The sequence below is a fragment of the Anopheles marshallii genome, chromosome 2 (assembly GCF_943734725.1).
Source record: "Anopheles marshallii chromosome 2, idAnoMarsDA_429_01, whole genome shotgun sequence".
NCBI lineage: Eukaryota > Metazoa > Arthropoda > Insecta > Diptera > Culicidae > Anopheles > Anopheles marshallii.
In genome coordinates this window covers 42212722-42234604 of record NC_071326.1, presented here as the reverse complement: position 1 = coordinate 42234604, position 21883 = coordinate 42212722, and the positions used below count along the sequence as shown (strand labels likewise).

The 21883-nt window shown below is 41.8% G+C and overlaps 2 protein-coding genes across 2 annotated transcripts in view; both read left to right on the top strand.

Annotated features, from left to right (window-relative positions):
* The window catches only part of LOC128717983 (keratin, type I cytoskeletal 9-like), a 36151-nt gene extending 19133 nt beyond the window's left edge, over positions 1 to 17018 (top strand). Inside the window, exon 2 of the mRNA XM_053811659.1 lies at positions 16932 to 17018. Within this exon, the coding sequence (XP_053667634.1) occupies positions 16932 to 17018 (87 nt within the window). The remainder of the gene's footprint in view (positions 1 to 16931) is intronic.
* A 464-nt stretch (positions 17019 to 17482) lies between these two features.
* The window catches only part of LOC128717982 (uncharacterized protein CG43867), an 88248-nt gene continuing 83847 nt past the window's right edge, over positions 17483 to 21883 (top strand). Inside the window, exon 1 of the mRNA XM_053811658.1 lies at positions 17483 to 17815. Coding sequence (XP_053667633.1) covers positions 17483 to 17815 — 333 coding nt within the window. The remainder of the gene's footprint in view (positions 17816 to 21883) is intronic.

The following is a 21883-nucleotide window of genomic DNA, read 5'->3' as shown; positions in this document are numbered from 1 at the left end:
GCAACGCGGGAGTGCCTGGAGTTGGATGGCTTGTAACACAACAGTGACCCCAACCCGGCGCTTCTCAGCTGTGGCGGGACGGAAATTAATAAATTAAGCCATTCGGCAATTGGCCATATGTGGACATGGTCATTTAGCCAGGGTAGACTACTGGCCAAAAATGGGAAGAGGAAATGAATCGACAAAAAAAGGACAAGGTGGGAGAAAAGCAACTTCACTGGCGGAAAAACCAAATGCAGACACTCGGGTGCCCAGAAGCCAAAACCGTACACAACCGTTCGGAGACCGCCATATCGACCTGCCTGCCCACAAAACACATGCCGGTCACATTAAGCATAATGTATTACGTATTATTTACTGCCATGTTTGGAGCGTTTGGGACAACGTGCATAACCGGTAGTGTGTAATAGTTTGCGTGTAAATGTCCGTGACCCTGACCGCAGTCTGCCGACCAGGAATGTCCTGGTCGAATTGGCCTGCTGTCTGTCCGGAGGTGGAGAAAAGTTGTAAATTTGAGGATTTAATTTAAAACCAGGTCCTCTAGGGCCGTCCTGTACGTCTGTCTGTCTGTCTATTTGTCTGGTTATCTGCATGTTTCCGGATGACCTGAGGTCATATGTTCATGGGACGGTGTAGGGAATATGGCTCTACATTCAATTCTACTGCAAACACTACTGATGTAGCGAAACTTCAGCTCGATTTTGAGTTGATTTTGAATAAAGAGTCATAAGAAATTGGAAATTGCCAGAAGCAACGTAAATGCAAACGAAATGACTTGTTTTATCGCAATGTAATTAACTTGACGTAGAAAATATGTGAGTATCCTCGTACATTGGCTTTGATTCAAACAAGTTGGTTTATGATGTGTACCATCAGCATCAGTGCACGAGACTTAATACTCGAATAAATTAATAATCATCCACTGGTCTAGCCATTCAATCACTGTTAAACTGTGCATCCGGAGCATAGGTGGAGGATATGAAACTTTTTTCATTACCCATCAGCTTTAATCAACTGTATGATATTAGTTATTACGTACTTTATGCCCTTCCCTATGATTCTCTGGCTAGCGGTGTTAGTTTATGCTGCCCGATGCTGAGGGTGAGGATGTGTTAAATAAAATATTAATAACTCTTGCCGCGCTATGGGATGCATGGACGTGATCCGGTTCGATTTATGTGATTGGAAAAGCTTTTCAATATCAATAGAGTAGAGTTGGTTTGTAAATTCTATTAATGCGAATAGAATCTTGGCAGAAGTCGCAAAACATGGCAATCTTTTGTGAACATTATGATAAAGTGAATAAGTTGAGAAAATTAAACTTAAATCGCAGTGTGTGCAATACAACTGATAATACATCAAGCCAAACTTTCAGTAAGCAATATGATAAGACTTATATTATTTCACCAATAAGCGTTGGAAGAAAATATCCAAGTTGTCTAGCTGGATCGTTTTAGGATAATTCGATTGTTCGAAAGTTGTAACTATTAAAGTTTTCTTTTATATATTTGCTCCAACTTTGGTGGACACATTCCTGCTCAACATCGATACCATATCGCAAGGAAAAATATTAATCGAAACAGCTGGCAACGGCGATTTTAATCGGAAGTTGAACGATCAAACAGTATAAACAGGGGAAGCAGAAACTGAATAAAAACGAAACCTCAACTGATTGGAAACCGCTCCATGTCGAATGTCTCGGGAAGCGCAGGATATTGAGACGAAAAGAACTTATTTAAAAGCGAACGTTGTGAAAGTTTGCACAAAATATCCTCAGCATTTTGGACTGTGTTGCATGTGGAGAAGGTACCGACTTTCACGGACTTTTGTTTTACAAATAGCCAACAAAAACACATTGGATGTTTCTTAATTTTCTTGCCCTTTGGAGGGAGCGTGGTCGAACTTTCTGTCCGTCAAGGTGCCCTTCAGCACATGTGCGATATTGAATCGAAAGCTTTTCGAATGGTTAGGTCGGAATCCAATTGATATAGGTTCTCAGAACTTTTCTATGATGTTCTTTAAAATTTCGAATGCTTAACGTGATTCTTGGTTCACAGATGGGACCGGTAGATACATCTCAAGTTTAAGAGTAAATTTTTCCCGGGTAAACACTCGATAGAAGTATTTGAAATTGAGATTTCATTCCGGTTTTCATGTTTAAATGTTTTCATTAAAAACAAAATTAAATGTTGTACAGTCGCAAAGCATTCATTAGTAATTACAAAGAGGAATAACTAATCTAGAATCATCTATGTTTTTTTCTGATTCTTCTAGGTGAGTGATCCCATATAATACCTCATTTGTGGATGTTAATCCTGCTCGCCAGATGGTAACTACAGAATCATCGAACAAGCTACTACGAAACAGGTCTGATAAACCCCTTCAATTTTTTGCTGCAATTCTCAACCCATCCAACTGCCATGCTCGGATAAAGTAAGGTAGAACAACCATCTAGGCGATAGTGGCTTAACTATGTTTCGGAAAACACACAACAGCCAGCATTTCATTTACGACCAACGGATTAAATCATCATTCGGGCTGTCAATGGAGAAGGATTTTCTTGTACGGTGTCGAGCAGACAGTGGATGTTGTTAGTGCTGCTGCGGATCTAAACTAATCCTTCACATACGCTACCGTAACCGGAGTCTTTCAATTGCTTCTTGTTGTTGGTCGGAAACTTTGCAATAAGATCGAGCTGTTTTAGGCTTGGGAAATTGCAGGCTGTTCAATTTTAAGTGTTTTTCCAGCGTGCTAGTTGTCTAAGCGATTGGAAGTACCTTACAGTGGTTGGTGTGGGAATATTCAATTTGTTCTATTTTACTGGCTTTAGAAGCTTTTATATCGAAAAGAACTCATGACTCGGCGACTCATCGTTGATTGTAAATTTTGGTCATCTTTGTCCATACTGCAGCTCTTATAGAGAAGGAAAAAATGAAGATAGTTTATTTTAATTATTAAACATAATTAATAAACTGACATAATTAATGTCAGTCATTCTTTATCTTTTTCTTCTAATTTATCAGTAAAAGCTGTAAGAGTCGAGATTTTCTTACGAAATTATAAATTTCATACAATTTCAACTTGTGTGTTGTACATTCACTATCCTAGCACCTGGGAACCTAGAGCTTTGTACAATCACATTTGAACTCAACAATAAAATACAGCAAAGAAAGGCTAAACCAGACCGGTATGAATTGGTTCCGTTTTCCTGCGATCCATCTCGGACAAAATCTTTGATCCGGTTCACTAGCCACCGGCACTTCCGGCGAGAAATAAGAGGCACTCCCGGGACCGACGCTCCCAAACGTCCAGTAATTTCGTAGCATTCGGCGAAAAAGGAAATGAATGAAATGAAGATGGTCGGAGGTTTTAACGGTGGCGATTGCACAAATCAACACGGGTTGCACGGACGGCCAGCTTTGTGCTTGCCTGCGTCTGGTTTAGCTAGTGAACATGCAGCTGACAGTTTTCGCTTAGGAAAGCAGTTAGCCTCAGACGTCAGCATGTGTGGAAAGCAATGTGCTCTGTGTGTGTGTGTGTGCTTGTGTGTTTTTTTTGTTGGGAATGGGGTAAAAGGACAGTTCGCTTTAGGGGATTTTCTATCTTTCCATCCCTGTCCTGGCGATCGGTACTTTATAGCGCTTCGTTTTCCCCACACTAGGAATGAGAATGAGAATATGCAGAAAAAATGCTCAGAAAAATAAAATCTCATCTCCGGAGGGAATAAACTCGGTTCCAAAGGAGAAAAATAGCGAGTCACGTATATTTAGCAGCATATAAAAAAAAGTTTCATTTTGTTAAAGCTTTTACTAGATATAAATGAGATGATATGAGGGATTCATTTTCGTGCATGTGGTTTTGATAGTAAGCATTTTATTGGTGTGTCTGTGATATTATTTTCAACTTACGTTATACCCAAATTGATCATTTTTAATTAAACAATATCTCTGGAGCAGTTGTGGTATATATGCTGGGAACGTTAAGGTGTTGTTTAGTAATCTCTTAGCTATTTATATATGTAGTTTCGTTTATCTCACTAATTTATGTACCTACAGTACTTATATTTGTATGCAGTAAAAACAAACAGCATTAACAAACAAGCAGTGGAGTTTTCAGTCTGTGATTTTGATTTATATTTTTGCTCAAAGACGTTCTCCCAAAATTCCACGAACGCCATTTCAAAAACTTGAAACTCAGTTTGACGACCACCCTAAAATGTTCGTTCTTTTGAACCGCATCTTTTTGATGCGATGTTTCATGTTTACTTGCGTGTTTCGTTGCGCTTTCGTTATCCATGCCCTTCGGCTAGTAAAAAGGGACCGAATCTGCTCTCTCGCTGTGAAGAAAATTATTTTTATTTGTTCTCCCATTATGGGTTTCCGTTCGCCATTGTCGCGCACACGATAATGGGTTGTAATGTCTTATGATGGGTCGACCATGCTGTACCCGTGTGCTGGTGCAGTACGGCACTGGTACAACAACTACTACCGCATACCACCACCGATGGGATCCCGCTTAGCGCAAGCAATGGCGTCCGATCGTTTGGGATTTCCCGGGGATGCATTCCATTTAACAGGACTTTACGATCCGGGACCTTTTCTTGCTGAGTCCTGCCGCATCCTGGCGAAGAGAGGTTCGCTTTTGGGATTGTGTCGCGACCGGTTATCACACCCACTGGCTGGGCCATAGCTCAGAAGGCAAGCTGCACCCGGCACCGATGGGTTGCAAAGTGCGCAATACCCAAGACCCCCCACCAATGCACAGAACCAGCGGAAAATTACGACGACGGTGCGTTACAGTGTCGTGCTGCATCTCGAGTACATGCGGCACAAGCTACAATCCAACGAAATGCTGTACGGATGTCTTTGGGACTTTGTCGTCGTCATCGTCATTGTCCTCGCTGTCGTGTCCTTGTCGCCGATCGAATGTAGTTCCGGTGCGTCTGGGATGCAGCAGAGACGGGCGTAACGGGACCAACAGCTCATACCGTTTGTTCTACGTGTGGGACGGAATGGAAATGAAACGCTAGAAGCATGCTGTTGCGTTATTGCGTCGTATCAGCATAGTCTCTTTTGGCAGCAGTGATGCATCGGATAGACACCAGTGGCAGTTGCATGCCACGCTAGCTGCGATACTTCAGCCTTTCGAGTTCATTCTTCCCTGTTCGTTGAAGTTGGACAGAGACAGGTTGAGTGTGCAATCGCGACCAATAGCTGCGATGGTGAGGCTGGATGATTTCCCGATGGTATAAATGGAAAAGAGACATCGGGTACACGATGTGGTGGTGGTGTAAATAGAGGTTAGCAGTAAATTCTTAATATCGCAACATAACGCAGGACGACCGCCGTGGTAGGCAACACTATAAAACAATGGTAATAAATGTTGTTCACCCAGTAATAACTTGCTCGGGAACTTGTGGGAACACTTTATGTGGAAAAACAGTACTGGGGGGAAAAAACGTCCGTACTTATGCACGGGAGTTAATGGCAGGAAACTAAAAATGGTGATTTTCTTTCATGAGAAGCGTTAAAGTAATCAGTGTGCAATGCAGTGTGACGATTTCTTTTTGTTATGCTGTTGCATGTGTAAATATTCAGATTTTTACAAATATCGAGACAGCGAGTTTGTGCGCCAGCGCTTACATCTAATGTACAAAAGATTAATTCATTTCAGACAATAATTGTACTTAAATTGCAGTTATAATGCTTTAACTAATCGTGTCAATTATAAGAGGATATTGGTCCGGGATATTCACGTTCCCAAATGTTTTCTTGTTGCGCCTGCAAGGCTGAACCCATCCGGTTAAAAGTTTAGTATAGATACTATCAAATAAATATCAAACATCTGGAAAAATTATAGTTTTTTTCTGAAACTAATGTTAATTCCATTGTGTCAGGGCCAGGTTCATTGAATCTTAGTTTTAGAGCACAATTAACACCTACTTTTTAACCTTCGCTGCATCACAGTACTGCTTCTCCATTCTTTACGATCGTTACTCGGGCACGTAAACGTTATCGTTCGTTGCATGGTGAACAAAATTGACTGCAAAAGCTGAAAGCCCGCATCACAAAATCACGAATTCCCCTTCAAGACATCTCCCAGGATGGAATTGTGAGTGAAATCTGGGCTTCGACTGTGGGACTCTTGAAATCAGCTACCCAAAGCAGAGGTTCAATTTTTCCACTTCCTCCAGGACGATCACCGGAGTTCGCTCGCTTATCTCGTGTTAGTTCGCTTTCAACATCCACCCGTTCACGGTTGAGGCAAAACAGGCGCAAGAAGGATTGCAAAAAAAAAGACGAAAAGGAAGGTAAACGTTACAACTTCCCTGCCTGTGCTGGTGGATGGCTTGGAGATAAGTTGCAGATCGTAAAGTGCAGTAATGTATGCACTCTTTAATGTTAGTGAAACCTCATTTCCTTCTTTTTGAGTTGTGAGTTGAAGATTTGCTCGTTCGTTGGGGCTGGGTTTTGCATCGTTTCATAAATTATCTATTTTCTTTCGACTCCATAGACTGTGGTGCCGTGCGTGTGTGTGTGTGTAGTCTTTTTGCTTTCGTGCCCTACCGAGGTTGAAGATGTGCACTTTTGCTTTACCACGGAAATTCACTTCAATCCAAACAAGGTTAGTTTTTATTTTTTCCCTTTTACAAAGGGAAGGTTGCATGTTTTCCTTCGACTAACCGATGGAAAAATGTCCATTTTTTTTCTGTGGCCTTAGAAGAAGAGCACCAACACCGGACCGGAACATGCAGTAGAAAGGCTGACTGAACGGTTTTCATGCAAGGACCGGGCAGGTGGAAAACTTTCCCGCACCATTCCCTCCGTCCATCCGGGTGATAGTCCGTCGGTTACCTTTGGATGATCTCGTTTAGTGTCTTATCCTGCATTCCGCTTCGCAAAGGACTGGCTAGATGATGATACTGATGTGGTTTAGCCTGTTCGCATTACTGGCCGTGCCGTTGCTGGAACCGTTCCCATGAAGTAAGCATCTTGATGGCAGTAAAGTTAGCTTCAACATCTCTTGGGGTGGGTCGGGATGAATCTAGGACATTTAGGAAGTGTAAGAACCACCACGCGCAGCAATATGCCTTCCCTCTACGCGACCGAGAATCTTCGCTCAGCGGGCTGATCGGATGACTGCAGCTATTCTTATCTTCGCAGTGGACATTACCGACGTGGGGTGGATGGTATGATTTCGATGAGAAAATCTCATGCCACAGGCAGAGCTTAAAGTTTGTTTCCTACTCCGTCAGCGTAGCAGAAGGGCAAACACATGATTCCCCTAAAGTTAAAACGTTAAAATGCATTTATGTTTCAATTTCGCTTGAAGAAACAGCACCTAAAAAAAAAAAACACAGAAACGATTTCCAGAAAGTAGGCAAAACATAGTATCTGGAATAAGTGGAATGGTAGACGATTCACCAGGACACGATACTGTACACAGAGTAAAACGTAGTAAAAATGTAGGTCGTCGCCGTCGTGGGTCACCAGACGAGCTACACCAGTGACAATGTTTATGATGCGGTGCTTCAGGTACAGGTGCGGTTAATTTCGTTTTATAAGCAGCAACATTAAATTGGATGTGATACTGCATTTAAATCAAGGAAATTGCATGCTGCTGTAGATGGCAGGTTTGCGGTGGTTTGCGAAATTACACACATCCACTTCAATGCATTTGCAGGCTGTTTTTCCCCGCTAGGAGGTTTGAGCAAGGTTCATATTCCACTCTATCTTTGTAAGCGTTTGTCATATTGTTTTTCCTTTTTCTTGCGTGATGCATAGTTAAAAGTAGATTTACTCGATTTTTTGTAAGCGCGGCTTTGCATGTAACAGTACAAAGTAGTTCCGAAAGGATGAACAAAATTCGTCTCAAAATGAAAGTTCATCGTTTGATGGATTTTCTTTGAATAGGAAAAGGAGTAAACATCAAAAGGATAAGATTACTCCATTCCCAAGGGAAAGCTTTCCGAAAATGCCTATGGTTGAATGGAAAGGGATTTCCATCCCAGCAACCTTAGTTTTGTTACGAACGACTCAATCGACCCGTTAAAGGTTTATTTTTTGATGCAAATTGAGGAACTCAAACAACCTATCGATGAACCGTTGTAGGGAAAGAAATAGCCACTGGATGCTCGCTGTTTCCTTTAGATGCATGGACGCAGACAACCCCTTGCATGGACGGAGAACAATACATCAATTCAAAGTTCATCTATGCCGTGCTGATAAGAAACATCAATAGGAAAAAGCCTTCTGCCATATCTTTGAGAAATAAAGCAATGAGTAAAAAAAGCTAACCAATCGACTCGATGTGCCCTCTGCAGGCGACAGTAGTTTGCCAAATTCCATTCGAGAGTACATTAATAAATCGCTCAGGAATGCATTATTTGAGGAATCTCCGTAGGGATAACGTGTGTAAGCGGACGAATTGGTTCCACTTATTCGTCAGCTTTCGATCCTTTCAAATCGTTTCAAAAGGCTCATGTTTTTATGAGGCTATGTGAAACTCGTACACCCTTGCGTGGTAGTATCGGGTTGCAGAGTGCGCGGAAACGGTGACGGATGCTATGGATAGAGTAAAAATATGAAACTTGAAGCGAATAAAAAAAGAACAGTCCTGAAGCCCTTTTTTATAACATTATTCTCCCGACTGGACCACCGAATGGAATGCTGTATAGATTCTGCACTCTTTGCACTTATTATAGATTCCGTGAAGTATGCATTCAAAGGAAAAAGGGAGGGAATTCAATTTCATTCAATTCGTCTCGGACATAGCTAATAATGTTGGTTAATATGGGAAATAGTTTCGTGTTCAATAAATGGTACTCGTCGTGGCTTTTCAATCGTACGATGCGTGGACATCCTTGTCGGTATTTGCTGTCTTTCGTATGAAACGTTTTGAGCGTAGAGCTTGACAGATGGTTCATCTCCAACCGCTTTTCGTACGCTGGGAATCGTCCAATCTGCTCGCATCGGTCCGGTTTTCATGAATTTAATTTATCATGAAAGCATTTTGTTTTTTTTTTGCATACCGAACAGATCTAAGGTCATCTGTGTTGAATTAATAAAAATTTATATATATGTTGACTGCCGGTTTGCACAGCTACAAGCGCTATTCGCACATCCATCTAGAACCAGCCACATGTACATGAGTGCAACTAAAATGTGAATAATTTACGAGAATATTTCATTAGAGAGAACGGAATGTTCACTCACCTTCGCCAGCGTGCCAGTGTCGGTGCGGTTCGGATTTGCCACCCGGTTCCAATCAACGAAAATTCATTTGCAATTTGCCAAAGCGAAAAGGGCATCGCATGCACAGCTAGACCGATGGCCCATTGCATTTTCAAACCATCGCATCACAGCGTGTTCCGATGGAATGTTAGCATCCTGACAATGGTGATTCACAACCGCAACGCAACGTACGAACATAACCGTTCCGGCGTGTCTAGTTCGGCGTGTGGTTTCATAATTTATCATAATTAACATTGTGCGCAACAATTCTGCTGGAAATTCGTTTTGATGTTGCACCAAAGTGACAATGATGAGAGTTTCGCGCTGTTTGTTACGCGTTCTTCCCTTGCCGTATGCCAAGCGGGAGAGGTTGACAGTCGTGGCCGATTTGTTCGTTAGCGATTTTCCACCGTTGTGCACATCACCGCTCGGTTGTTGTCGTACGATAAAAGCGACTGTTTCAATGATAGTCGAAGTTCGAGGAATGGAAGAAAGAAAGCCGTTTGTGCAGTGATGTGCGAAAGAGAAGCGTTCAGTTCGAGTGAACGGGCGACAATTGATTAAATTTTCAATAAAACGGTACCATAATGCACGGTACTTTATCAGACGTCGGGGGCTGAAGGAACATCACGCCATCGAGATGTTGATTGAATGCTAGTAACTATAGAAATTAGTTCCTTATATCATGTATAATATTTAGTTCAACCATTTTTTTTTAAATTCATCATGTATAGATGTTATCCGTTGATTATAACAATTATGTAATAAGTTAATGGATCGGTAATTTAAGTACCTTAAAGAAGATAACTGCATGTCATCGAGCATAACGTTGTTATAAATGCGGTTAAAATTTAACAAAGTTCAATTTTTTTTTTCGTTAGAACGGCCTGGCCGTATCGACAAAGTTTAAATTTATTAAAATCATAAATATACAGACATTCCTTATATAATCCGTTCTTCCCGTCCGTTATCCAATATATTAGTAAAGATCCGCATAGCTTTGTTCTAGTTATCAAGTAATGATGTTTAGAGTTGCATGGGTTATTATTCATATTAAAAAAGAACGAGATTATATTTGTACGGTTTCATGAAATACGTCAAAGTAAGCCGTTCTCCGAAGGACGTCTTACACATGCTAAACACACGAACGTTGTCAAGTTCACGGCCCATCAAGCTTTCAACGGCATCTTAAATCAACACGGCTTTTCAATCGGGATGCTTGTGACGGTTTCTTAACTCCCCATGAGCTTCCCTTGGCTGCGGTTTTCAACGATGGGCCAGTTCGATGTCGAGCTGTATTTTCACAGCACGCATCGTTGCATCGTTAAAAGTGCATCGAGCCATGCTTTCATCAGTACGCTCTCGTTGGCTCATGCATCCACCAGTAGTAATGTTAGTAATTTCCGGTCCAATAACAGTAGCGCTGTGAAGTACGGGTGTCCTTCTTAGAGCATCATTTCCGGCTAACGCACGTTGACAGCCATTCATCATGCTTATGTTGCCTGGTGCCGTCAGTGAGTCGCATCCTAGGGTTGCGACCTATCAGAGCAAGGTACTAAAAAAGGGCCTGAAATATTCAACAAGCGAAAAGGAAGGATGGTACGGAACATTCGAAACGGGTAACGTTTGCGCGATGTACCGCCGCTAAAAGCTACCGTTGTGCGTTTTGAAACTGGGCAGCCAAGAGTTATGGCAGGGCTTGTGTTACTTTTTCGGAAAAAGTCTACTGTGTGAAGGCAAGGTGCACTTAATTTCATTACCACTTTGTACGGTTCGATAGGTTCAAAATGATAAAACACGTGCCGCCATTACTTAAGAGTGAAGAACTCTCATTTCGTTCTTAATTGCTGTTATAAAGTACGAGATGAAAAAAGAAACAGAAAAGAGTGTTGAAACGACATGGAAGGCGTCGTTAGATGGAAAATATTTTGATTAAATTAGTACTTATATTTTGAAGTGCCGGGTGTACTTAACAGCGGTGTCGGGTTTTTTTCAATTTGGAACCTCTGACTTACACTGATTAAAGGGACACTTAGAGCAATTTGGAGGCCATTTACTCTGAGGACTATTGATGCTTTAGTTGTCAAACATATTGGCATAGGATTTTTTTCCCATCTCAGTTCTCCGGAGCACGGAGTCTTACAAGGTTCCAACGTCGCGTGGTGTTTTCTTTTGTTGGGCTAAAGCGCACGTTGCTTTATTTTGAAAAGACGAGAGGTTAATGCCAATAAATTAGTTGTTTGTTCTTTTAGCAATGTAAGGCCAATTTAAGCCAGTAAATTGTTTCTTTTTAACTCAAACCACTAAAAAAAATTGGATTAAAATTCGAAAACCGGTCCTATTGCCACTTGGGTGATGGCGTCTTCAAGAAATGACCAAAGAAATAGCAGAGGACTCGATTCGATTAAAAAAAAACTGTTACAAATAAATAAGGTGCTTTAGTATCTGAAAAAAGGACCCAGCATGAACAGGAAAAAGGCAAAAAACAAAGAAGTATTGCCTTGAAAAACTATACAATGATAAATATAATAAATAAAAATAATGTTCATAAAACGGCTTCGACTTCGATGATAAAGCACAACCTATAGATTCAGCATATGTGTGATTTTATTCATGCCTGTTGCCTGACCAAGTTGACGAAACAAAGTTTAGAAAGCATCGAAAGATCGTGCAACAAAATCACACACCCAAATGACTCCAATTAGCTCATTGAAGTGTGATTTGATTCGTGTTTTATGAGTTCATATGCCCTACATCTGACCCGATCCTTCTCCAGAGCGCATAAGCAACACCGTTGGACATTCCTGCTCAAATCGCACACATTGCTATTTTGTGTGCAAATTTAAACATTCTTCGCAAAAAGCGTTGCAAAAGTAAATTGGACCGCTGCTGTGTCATAAAACAAGTTCTAAAACATTTCAGTCACACACACACTCACACACACACACACACATCACCGAGATACTTTGCCAAAACAGAGAACGTTTTTTGTTAGATTAAGTCCTTGCCAAGTGACACAGGATCAGCATGACCCAGTATGTGTCGATATGATTTTTATTTCGCGAGTCATAGCAATTCTTCATACTGTTAGTGGGCGCGCACAGCACTAGCAAAGTTGCCTCGGGGTAAAGATAGTTCCAGCTCGTACACACCAACCTTTGTGAAAGAAGGTTATTTTTTTTGCGTTGAAATTTACTCTGGAGGAACAATTCGGGATGAGAAAGCCATGCACACACATACACACACACACACACATCCGTCGGGGAAAGATGGAATAGAGATTTTTGCTCGTGCACGATGAAACCACAGCGGCGCAGCAACAGCTACGGGCCAATCGGGTATCAACAAAAGGACGTCACCGACAGTGAAGGTGTATCGTGCGGCTCATGCTTTGCGGGGCGGTGTTTGGAAAAACAGAAACGACTTGCCCGAATTGGCTATAAAATAAATTTAACGATCAGCAAAAGCATGAAAAACGAGCATTCGTCAGCGACAGTGGGATGAAACGTAGGGGCCGCGTAGTGCTTTTTGGGCGATACCGTACGTCCTCTCCTTATCGGGTGAGATTGACTTTTGGTGGTGAGATTTCTCACCTTTTCTTTTGGCGGTTCCGAATAGTTCGGGGGCGGTGGTGCTTTCGGGCAAAGGCCGTAACACATTTCTTTCTGGTAAATGTGTCACCTTTAAATTTGACTTAAATCCTGTTTGTTCGAAAAAAAAAAACAAAAGGAAGCAGATTCAACATCAAAGTATACATCTCATACTTATAAATGGTTTCTGTGGAACAGGTGCTTCCGTTAGGGCTCAACAATGATGCAATTCATAATAAAAATGAGCAAGGTAAGAGATCAAGATAAGCTTACCTCTTCTATTCATCTCGAAACGAATGGCGTAACGGTTTCGAATGCCCGGTCGTCCATAGATCAACACACAACAACCACGCACACTAAATCGGATAAAGGACATCAAATAAATAATAAAAACAATTCCTGAAAGTGGGCATAAATATAAAAACCCCGTGTCGCGCCATCCCGTTCGCACTACATTAGCGCGCTGATGGATGGGCATAAGGAAAGCTGTTTGTCTCTCATGCTTTTCTTTTCCCTGCGAGGTAAAAGGGAACGCTCCTTGGGGAATAAGTTTTCCCTGCTCACGAGATCCAATGGTCAATTGCGGGAGCTTGTTATTATTTTTATTTTTGTTTTTGACATTTTATTATTTACCACAGATTTAGGGGCACACAAGGGTAACGGCAATAGGTTGGCTTCTTTTATAGAACACTTGGAAGCAAATGCTACAGAACAGAAAAAAAACATTTTATCATGAAGCTATCAAACATCAAATAAAAGTGTCATTTTATGCAAACAATGGCGACGAATTATTCGGAACAGTCCAGCACAATGAGTGCACCAGAAGGTTCAATTACTCTTTGGGTGTTGTAAAAAAAGGGGAAAGCACACAAACCCAGATCTTCGTTCGAAACAACCGGGAAAAGGTTAAGCCAACACGAAGGTTTAACAATTTATGGAGCTTTCCTTTTGTTTCCGGTTACGGGCATCAATTCCTCATACTAGTCTCAGACGCAACGCCCCCAGCGAAGGGAATCGGGAATAATCGGGATACGCAGTGCTGTTGGCTTCCTTACCAGCAAAATGTTACTACATTTAGACACGCTTTCAGCTGTGTGGATAGCGTGTAAAAACATGCGATGGCTTTAAATTATGAAAGAAATTTCTCTGATGTTTATATTATTGTGCCAAACGCACGCCGATGATGGTGATGATGATGCCCAGTTCACTGTGGCAAATGGACTTTACGCTCTTCCATGTGCTGTGCTGAAAGTGGGCACCGAATCGAACCACCCTTTCAGCTAAAATATTTACCTTACTCGATCCCAAGTGCCCGCCGGGGCAAAAAGTGTGAAAAATAGCACAGCGCGCGATGCGCGTGCTTTGTTGTTATCCTCTCCCGCCATTTCGACCAAATATTTGACCCATTTTTGGTGAATGACCAAGAAAAAACACCTCCATATTGGAAAGCTTTAGGAAAAGCAATCGTTAAATGTTATTCTGCTTTTCGGGAACCTTTTTCCCCCATCACGAACGTTCGTCATTCTTCATCATGTTTCTTAACTATGGAGGTTAATGAAAGCGAGACCAATTTTATGGCTTTTATTTCCTTCCTGCGAACGAGAACCGCTCGCTGTTGGTAACTACTTTAGCACGTAAAAACACTATCTATACACGCCTTGTAGCTGCAACAAATGCCCACAGTTCGGTCTGAGAACGATAATTTGAAGCTGTATGGCACCGTTAAAACATTTTCTGTATGATTTCCCTTGGGATGATAAAATGCACAGAAATCGTCATAAAAATTGGGTTTTCCAATAGCCGTTCAAAAATTAACTGTCATGCCTGGAGCCCAGTAGGGCTCCGTTTTTTATTGTGTGAAGATAAATCGTCATTCACTTATTGGATTCACTTATTGTAGTCTTCAATGTCTTCAAATTATATGATTTTAATTAAACAATGTTTATTGTTTTTCTGTTTTTTTTTTAACCGGAGTAAAAAAAAGAAAACCGAATTTATCAGTAAAACATCGCATCTGTAGCGGTTTTCGTCCCATTGGTCGCTTCAGCCCATTATGAGGCATTATCCTTTCTTGACAGACCCTTCACAAAACTCGTCCCAATGTAATCAACTCTCCCAAAAAATCCATCTACTCATCAGATCATTTTTACGACCGAAAACGACCGTCAGCTTCCGTGCGCCAGCCCACCCACTCACGTACCGTGCATCCATCTCGTACCCATCCGTTCGGGCAATCGACAGTTCCACTTTAATACCAACCGTTTGAAGGAAAAATCGATTTTCTACCCTTTTTTTCGCTCACCCGAACCCGGCACCAAACGCGGGTGCGGATTGCGACACGGAAACGAAATCGAACAACTCGACAGGTACGGGCTGTGGAGACCCAGCCAAACGCTCATATTTTATGCTCGTGATGCAACCTGGGCTCATGCTGCCGGAAGGAAGCGAGAAACAACGAGCCAATCAAAAAAGTGGCCAATAGAAGCGTAACGAACGGGCGGGTCGTCTTTGCCGCCGTTGTCGCCTTGGTCGTCGCAGGACGGCTGTGACGTGACCTATTGCCCGTGACCGGACCGATCCGAATCGGCAAGATACGTTGGCTAGTAGCGGGAAGAAGATCTAAAAGTGTACAAATTATTTTAGAAGCTTCTTACGGAATACATTCGATTGGCAATCAAGGGAGTTGTATGTGGGAAATGACACCTAGAATGAAATTGTTGACATGTTTCACACGTATGCCTCGAACACCCAAAAATACCTCGAAAATATTGTATCGGTTTTGAAATTATAAACAATCATTCGTGTTTAAAGAAGTTCATTTCCCATCGAGGACGTGCTATCCGTAAACAGACATTCAACTTTTCTGCTTGACAAACCGCCGCCCTTTTCGCCTGGGTTGGTCATGAACGAAAGAGATTTTAGCTCATTTCTCAGCGAGCGGACCAATGAGTGCCGAAGGATCATCTTATCCAACGCAATCGGAAAAAGGGATATTCATGGCTAGATGAATTTCCTTTTCAATCCACTTGCATTCATAGAACGATTGTGGTCATACTCCCCGCTCACCATTTACGCTGAGAGTTGCTTTTCTTTGTGCGTTGTGTGGAGACGGAGAGCGTGAGTTACCTTTGTTTACCATCTCTCCGAGACCGGTACGAACGAACAAGGACCCGTTCATTGCTCTCCGCGCTCTTTACTTTAGTAACAGGCGAGATTTTACCAACATCCCGCAAGGATAACGAATGCACTGACAGACTCTCAGCGGATGGGTGTACTGCTCTCAGTAAATTCGTCCGTTTCGCCGTACCGTTAAGGAATTTGTCTTTTATCCGTCCAACCGACCGAAGGATTTCAGTGATGGGTTAACCGTCGACCGTACTGGACCGCAGTTTTCTTTGATGCCCAACTTTTCCTGCATTCGCGTTCTCGATTCGATTCGTTTTGCGCGCAGCGACCACAAAAATTACGGTGTGTTGTTGTTCGATTGTGTGGCTACTATGTGAAAAATCTAGCGGATGTGCAAATCCAACAGTAAAATTGTTATTTAATCAACGGTGAAGCTACGTAATGAATAAGGTGAAATATTGTGTTGATTTATAGTTGTGATTCCGAAAAGTAAAGTCTGTCTCTTACATTCATGACCAGTGGAAAAAAGGCATCTGCAGTGTTGGGCCGAAATAACAGCAAAGTGTGTTTCGTGTTAAAGTTTCGTTCGTTTATTCGTTAGCATAATATGTTTTCTGCTCGCTTCGTTCTGTTTCTATTCGTATGATTTGCATCCAACGTCTAAACAACAGTAGGAACGCTTTTTAAAAGCTTTCTATTTTGGAAAAGTGTGAACAAATTGTTTGACGAAAACAAAAAAAAAACATAAAACCAAATCGTCCGAAGGTGATATATCTTTTTAAGTGATTATGTGAAGCACTAAAATAATCAATACGATCAGTGAGTTTTTAAAGTGAAAAATGGAAGCTCTGCTTCACTAGTTCCTAAAAATACGACAAGTGACAACCCGTGAAATACAGGGGCTCCCATGCTGCAACCGATAAATAAGACGTAAAGTACGCTAATAAACCAGCATGAGCAAACGAAACCATCCACACTTTAGCCACCGTACCAGCACGTCATGGGCTCAGCAGCATCACGCCAGCAGCATGGTGGCGATACGTTCTTTAACCTCATCGTCGCGTTGTAATCGATAAGCGAATCCTTATTGCCAGTACAAAACCGTCCGTCCCGAAGGCTACGCGTTACACCCACGGTGGGTGGGAATAATAAAGAAGGAAAAAAGTTCCCTTAAAATAAACAAACATCATCAACCGTTTGCAAGCCAGCTCCGGGCAAGTGTGTGCTGGTGGTGAAGCGATATGTGGCCTCTTTCTGCTGCCTAGTGGATGAGAGGTCCTTCTTGTCATTCGCCAACTACCACCACCACCACCAAAAACCATCGTTGCCGTGCGCGTTAATGCCGTTTGCCGACTGCTTTGCTGCTACGCTTTCGCTTGCTTCTTTTTGTTTGCCGCAACCGCCTCGCTTTGCGCCCGATCGAACAAATCGTTCGCCTGTATCGACCTCGTTATCGGTCCCATCTACGCCACCGTCATCGTCAGCAACCGGTCGTTGTCGTAATCGTGCCCTTCGCACACGACGATTGATGCAATGGACCTAGCCACGATACTGCTACTGCTGGAAACGCCTCCACCGAAAGGCGGCTACCATAACTTCCTGATCGAGCATCTGAGTGGCGGCACCGGGACGACCTCCTCGGCCGGTGCCTCGCCCGCTCACAAGCGCCTTTCACCCACGCCCGGTCCCGGCACGCTAGCGGCCTCCTCCGCCCGCAGCACACCGATCGCCGGTCGGAAACTGGGCCACCATCAGCATCTGCTGGTGCGGGCCAAAAACTACTACTGCTCCAATCCGATGCTTAACAACAGTACCAATCTCTACTGCAATCTCGACATGGAGTCCCTCGAGGAAATGCTCAAGAAGGTAGGTTAGGGTGTTTGGGAAGAGTGTTTGGGATATTGAGGAACAAATGCGCGATGGGAGGTGTTTTCGGTTTGGGAGTGATGAAGGACGAGTGAACAGTAGTGATCGAAATTTGTAGGTGCCCTCGCAATAGATGCAATTTTGTTGCAATGTGATACGTGAGCCATGGCGGATAGTGCCAATCTTATCATTGAATTGGGTGAGATTTCTTAAATCTGTGCTGTTAAAACATGCTTTCTACATTGATGTCAAAATCGTTTTCGGAATATTACTAAAATAAAGATTTTTGAATCAGATTTGCTCATATCTTGAAACATTGTGCTCGTTAACTGTGGTTAGTTTTTTCTTTGATCAAGTGTTTGATAGTTGATGTACTAGAAACTAAACAAAATATTCCGTGAGACAACGAATAAAGTAAACAATGATAAATCCTTTTGTTGAATTGTCGTGCCATCGTTCGAAGGGTCGTACAGGTTAATCAACTGAAACATATAAAGTACATACGACTCGTTGTTTTTAATTTGAGCTATAAAAACGCTTTATTTACATATCTAGAATAAGAGAACTATGAACATAAATCTTGACTAAACTAAGAAAAGTTTTTCGTGATAAATCGTGATAAACGTTCTTGTGGAGAAAAACATACTCTTAGCTTAATTTAACAATCTGACATGGTTTACTATGATACCGTTTGTTTTGATAACAATGGTCACCAAAACATACTAAAAAACACTGTTTGAAGGTGTCAATCATGTCACTATATGTATGCAAAATTAAATTGCTCAATCATATTGTACTTTATAAATCTTAACGTAAAAAATAGATTGTGTAATTAAAAAATAAATAAGTAAATCTGATTTCGATGTTTTTTCACCTACTACGAAAACATAAACAAGTCGTTATATACGTTTTTTTCGTCTATCTGAAAAATGTATCTGAGTAAAAGTTGAATCAAAAACAACATTTCCAATTTATTTGGAAAAACACATTTCCGGTCCTAGCACAATCACTATGTTTGGGTTATTGTGGTGATGAGTTGATTACTATGCAAAGCTACGAATGTAACCCAATGCAGTACGAATTCCATTAGAAATGCATGCTAGTTGCCCCTGTACACCCATAAAGCAAAGGTAATCGACAAGAGGAGGAATAGGTCAATTTTTGGACCAACTAACCCAACCACAATTGCTCCAGTAGTAAGGAGGAGATTATTACTATTATTACTGCAGTAAGCCGTTGCGGGTTTTTTTTATCTGTACATTCTCTCCCAAACATGTACGTGTGGATGGGCTTTTGCTACCAGGATCGATTTCCAAACTCGTACCATCCAATTGCAACTCCCTTCGGTCTCTTCGATTGCATAATGGAGGCCTTGGCAGTAGCTAAACTACCGTACAGCTTTTTTCTACTGCAACCCGGACACGGAGCGAGTACGATACGGGGCAATGCATTCGGTAATGTTTGTCTAGATGTATGTTACAGTAAAAACCTTATCCGAGTTTTTCCGGCATACATACACACACACACAAAGGCCTCTTTTCCCATCATCAGTCACACAGTAAACATTCATTAACTGGCTCGACTCGGTAGTGGAAAAGAGTGCAGAAGGCGTGAGTTCGTTTCAGTAGAACTTCCGTTCAGCAGAGGTCAGTTAACTTTCCCCTACAGAACGAACAAACATTGCAACATGCAACAGGAACGCATCCGTTGCACAGACAACCGGAGCGTTGAGTAAATTGTGCACCAACAGAAACGAACGAAAAAAGGGGCTTAAAACCAATAAGGGACACACAAAAACAAGGCGGCCTGTTTTAAAGCGGAAATTCACGCAGGTGCCAACCGTCATGAATGGGTTGAGTGAATGTCGGTGTGGTACAGGTAGAGGTGCGAGGAGACCCGAGTGGTCACGAGTACAATAACCACTTTTTCCAAATGGTGTGTATTTTCTTTTCGTATTTTATTTTCCATCCCTTTTTTCGATTACACATTTCCATGTCGGAAACGCCAACGATGGCGATAAACCAAGCACGATCGTGTTGATATGGTAGCAGATTGTAGCGCAATGCATCCAACACATCCCCACCGCGGGGCACCAATTGTATGCATCGAGCAAATAATAAAAAAAAAACGGGAAAAGAAAAAGCATCCGTCTGTTGTTGTTTTTTTTTATTGCAGCATTTCCACTGCAACTGCGTTGAAGGGGTTGTAAAACACAAAAAAGTTAGTACCCACAGCCGGGGCAGACATTGTATCGCAAAGCCGGTAGCAGTGACCGGAATGGCGAATTAAAAAGCAGGCTCGTAAATAATAAATTTTAATGACAAACGAAAATGTTTAAAATTCCGAAAAGATGCAATAGTGCACAACTGCACGCGGGTGTGGGGATCGCTTTAAAGCTGCTGCTTTGCAAACGAATGGGACGATTGTTTAATGTACCGTGGTATGTTTACCGTAAACTTGCCAAAGCTCGTTTCAATGAAACGCGTGAAGTACCGGGCGTCTCCATGATTGTTTTTCTCTACCATTTCATCCACCAGGCGTCTCCATGGCGGCGAATGTTCGCTAGACTGTAGCGTTTATTTTCCTAGATATCACGAATTCATTTTTTTCAATCAACACTCTTCTGTACTGCTAGTGTTTGGCGTTGTTCCGGTAGCTGTATCCGGTAAATTCGTATACACGTTCAGCCACCAGCTAACAAAAAGTTACCTGTCTTCAACGCGTGATGCATCAATTGCAATCGATGCACCGAACCAGCTCATTGTGCATTGAACCTGTGGCAAATCTTTGGATTTATTCCCACTTACGAATTCTATTCTGCTCTTCATTTTGCCCCCATGGTGGTGTGGTGTGTTGTGCCAAGACAACAAAGACACCACAGCAACCCGGCAGATTTATCCTTCCGGTGAACGAACGAATGTTTTGGCCCAGTGCCATGTCGGAACTCAAAGTTTTGTTTTGTTTTGTTTTGCAATTGAATTATATTTTTCCATCCAATACCCTCTACACGTAAGCTTCCGCGGCTTTGCTTTGTTTGGCCATTCGCTATTTCGTTTTATTCGACAAAAAAATGGGAAACACAGTGGAAATAATTCCACGCCGAAAGGCTTCAGTCTAAAGCTTTTCCGGAAAAGGATTTGCGTTTTCAGGTGAAAGTATCAGACAGACTCATGGCATGCAAGCTATTGTTTGGTGGATTAAGCTATTTTTTAGTCTCTTTTTCTTTTCTGATCAACCATTTATCTTTTCTTTTCTGAGTACTACGTTTCATTACTATGGCTTATATTTCCTCGAAGTTTTAAATACATTGAGACAAGAATTTCATGTGTGTTTCTATGAAGTTTTCTAAAAACTTTTCTAAAAATCGTTTATTTTTATCTTGTTTCTTGATTTTCGTTTTATTTTGAAACAGAGTTCAAAACGATGGAATTTAAATTTACCTGAAACACGCATTTAAACACTTGAAATAACTTTAACGCAATTCCATTTAAACTATAAACGCATCTGATGGCTATAGAAATATGTTTCGCACAACACTTGAGGAATCATTTTTATGTGTGCAATTCTCTATCAATTTCTTGATATATTTGATATATAACACACGCTCCACGCTCGGTAAAACGTGCCGTGAAATTTTAAAACCCAATTATTTCACAGCAATAAAAATCGCAACACGAACTAAAACGGAATGAAATCAATCCATGTGAGTTGATGGGAAACTGTATCGTCTTTTCATCGGATGAGTTGCGCAAGCGATACACGTGCACCGTAGGAACTTCCTCGCGAGAGCGTTTCGTTTGAAACTGTCGATAACCAAACTTTTACCAAACGGTTGCGAAGCAATGGCAGCAGTCTTTCAATTTCTAAGGCCTCTTGCCACTTACCACCGATGCTAGTAGTTTCATGTTAGTTTCGTAAGTTTTTGCCTATCCTTCCATGCTATCCCGGTGCGGTTCGTCCTCCAGGAGGAAGAAGTTGCTCGAGAACCACTTGAAAGTATCATTTCTCGTATTATTGCTATCGATTCCGGCGAATTCCGAGACGGTGCTTCGTGCATTTGAAGCATTC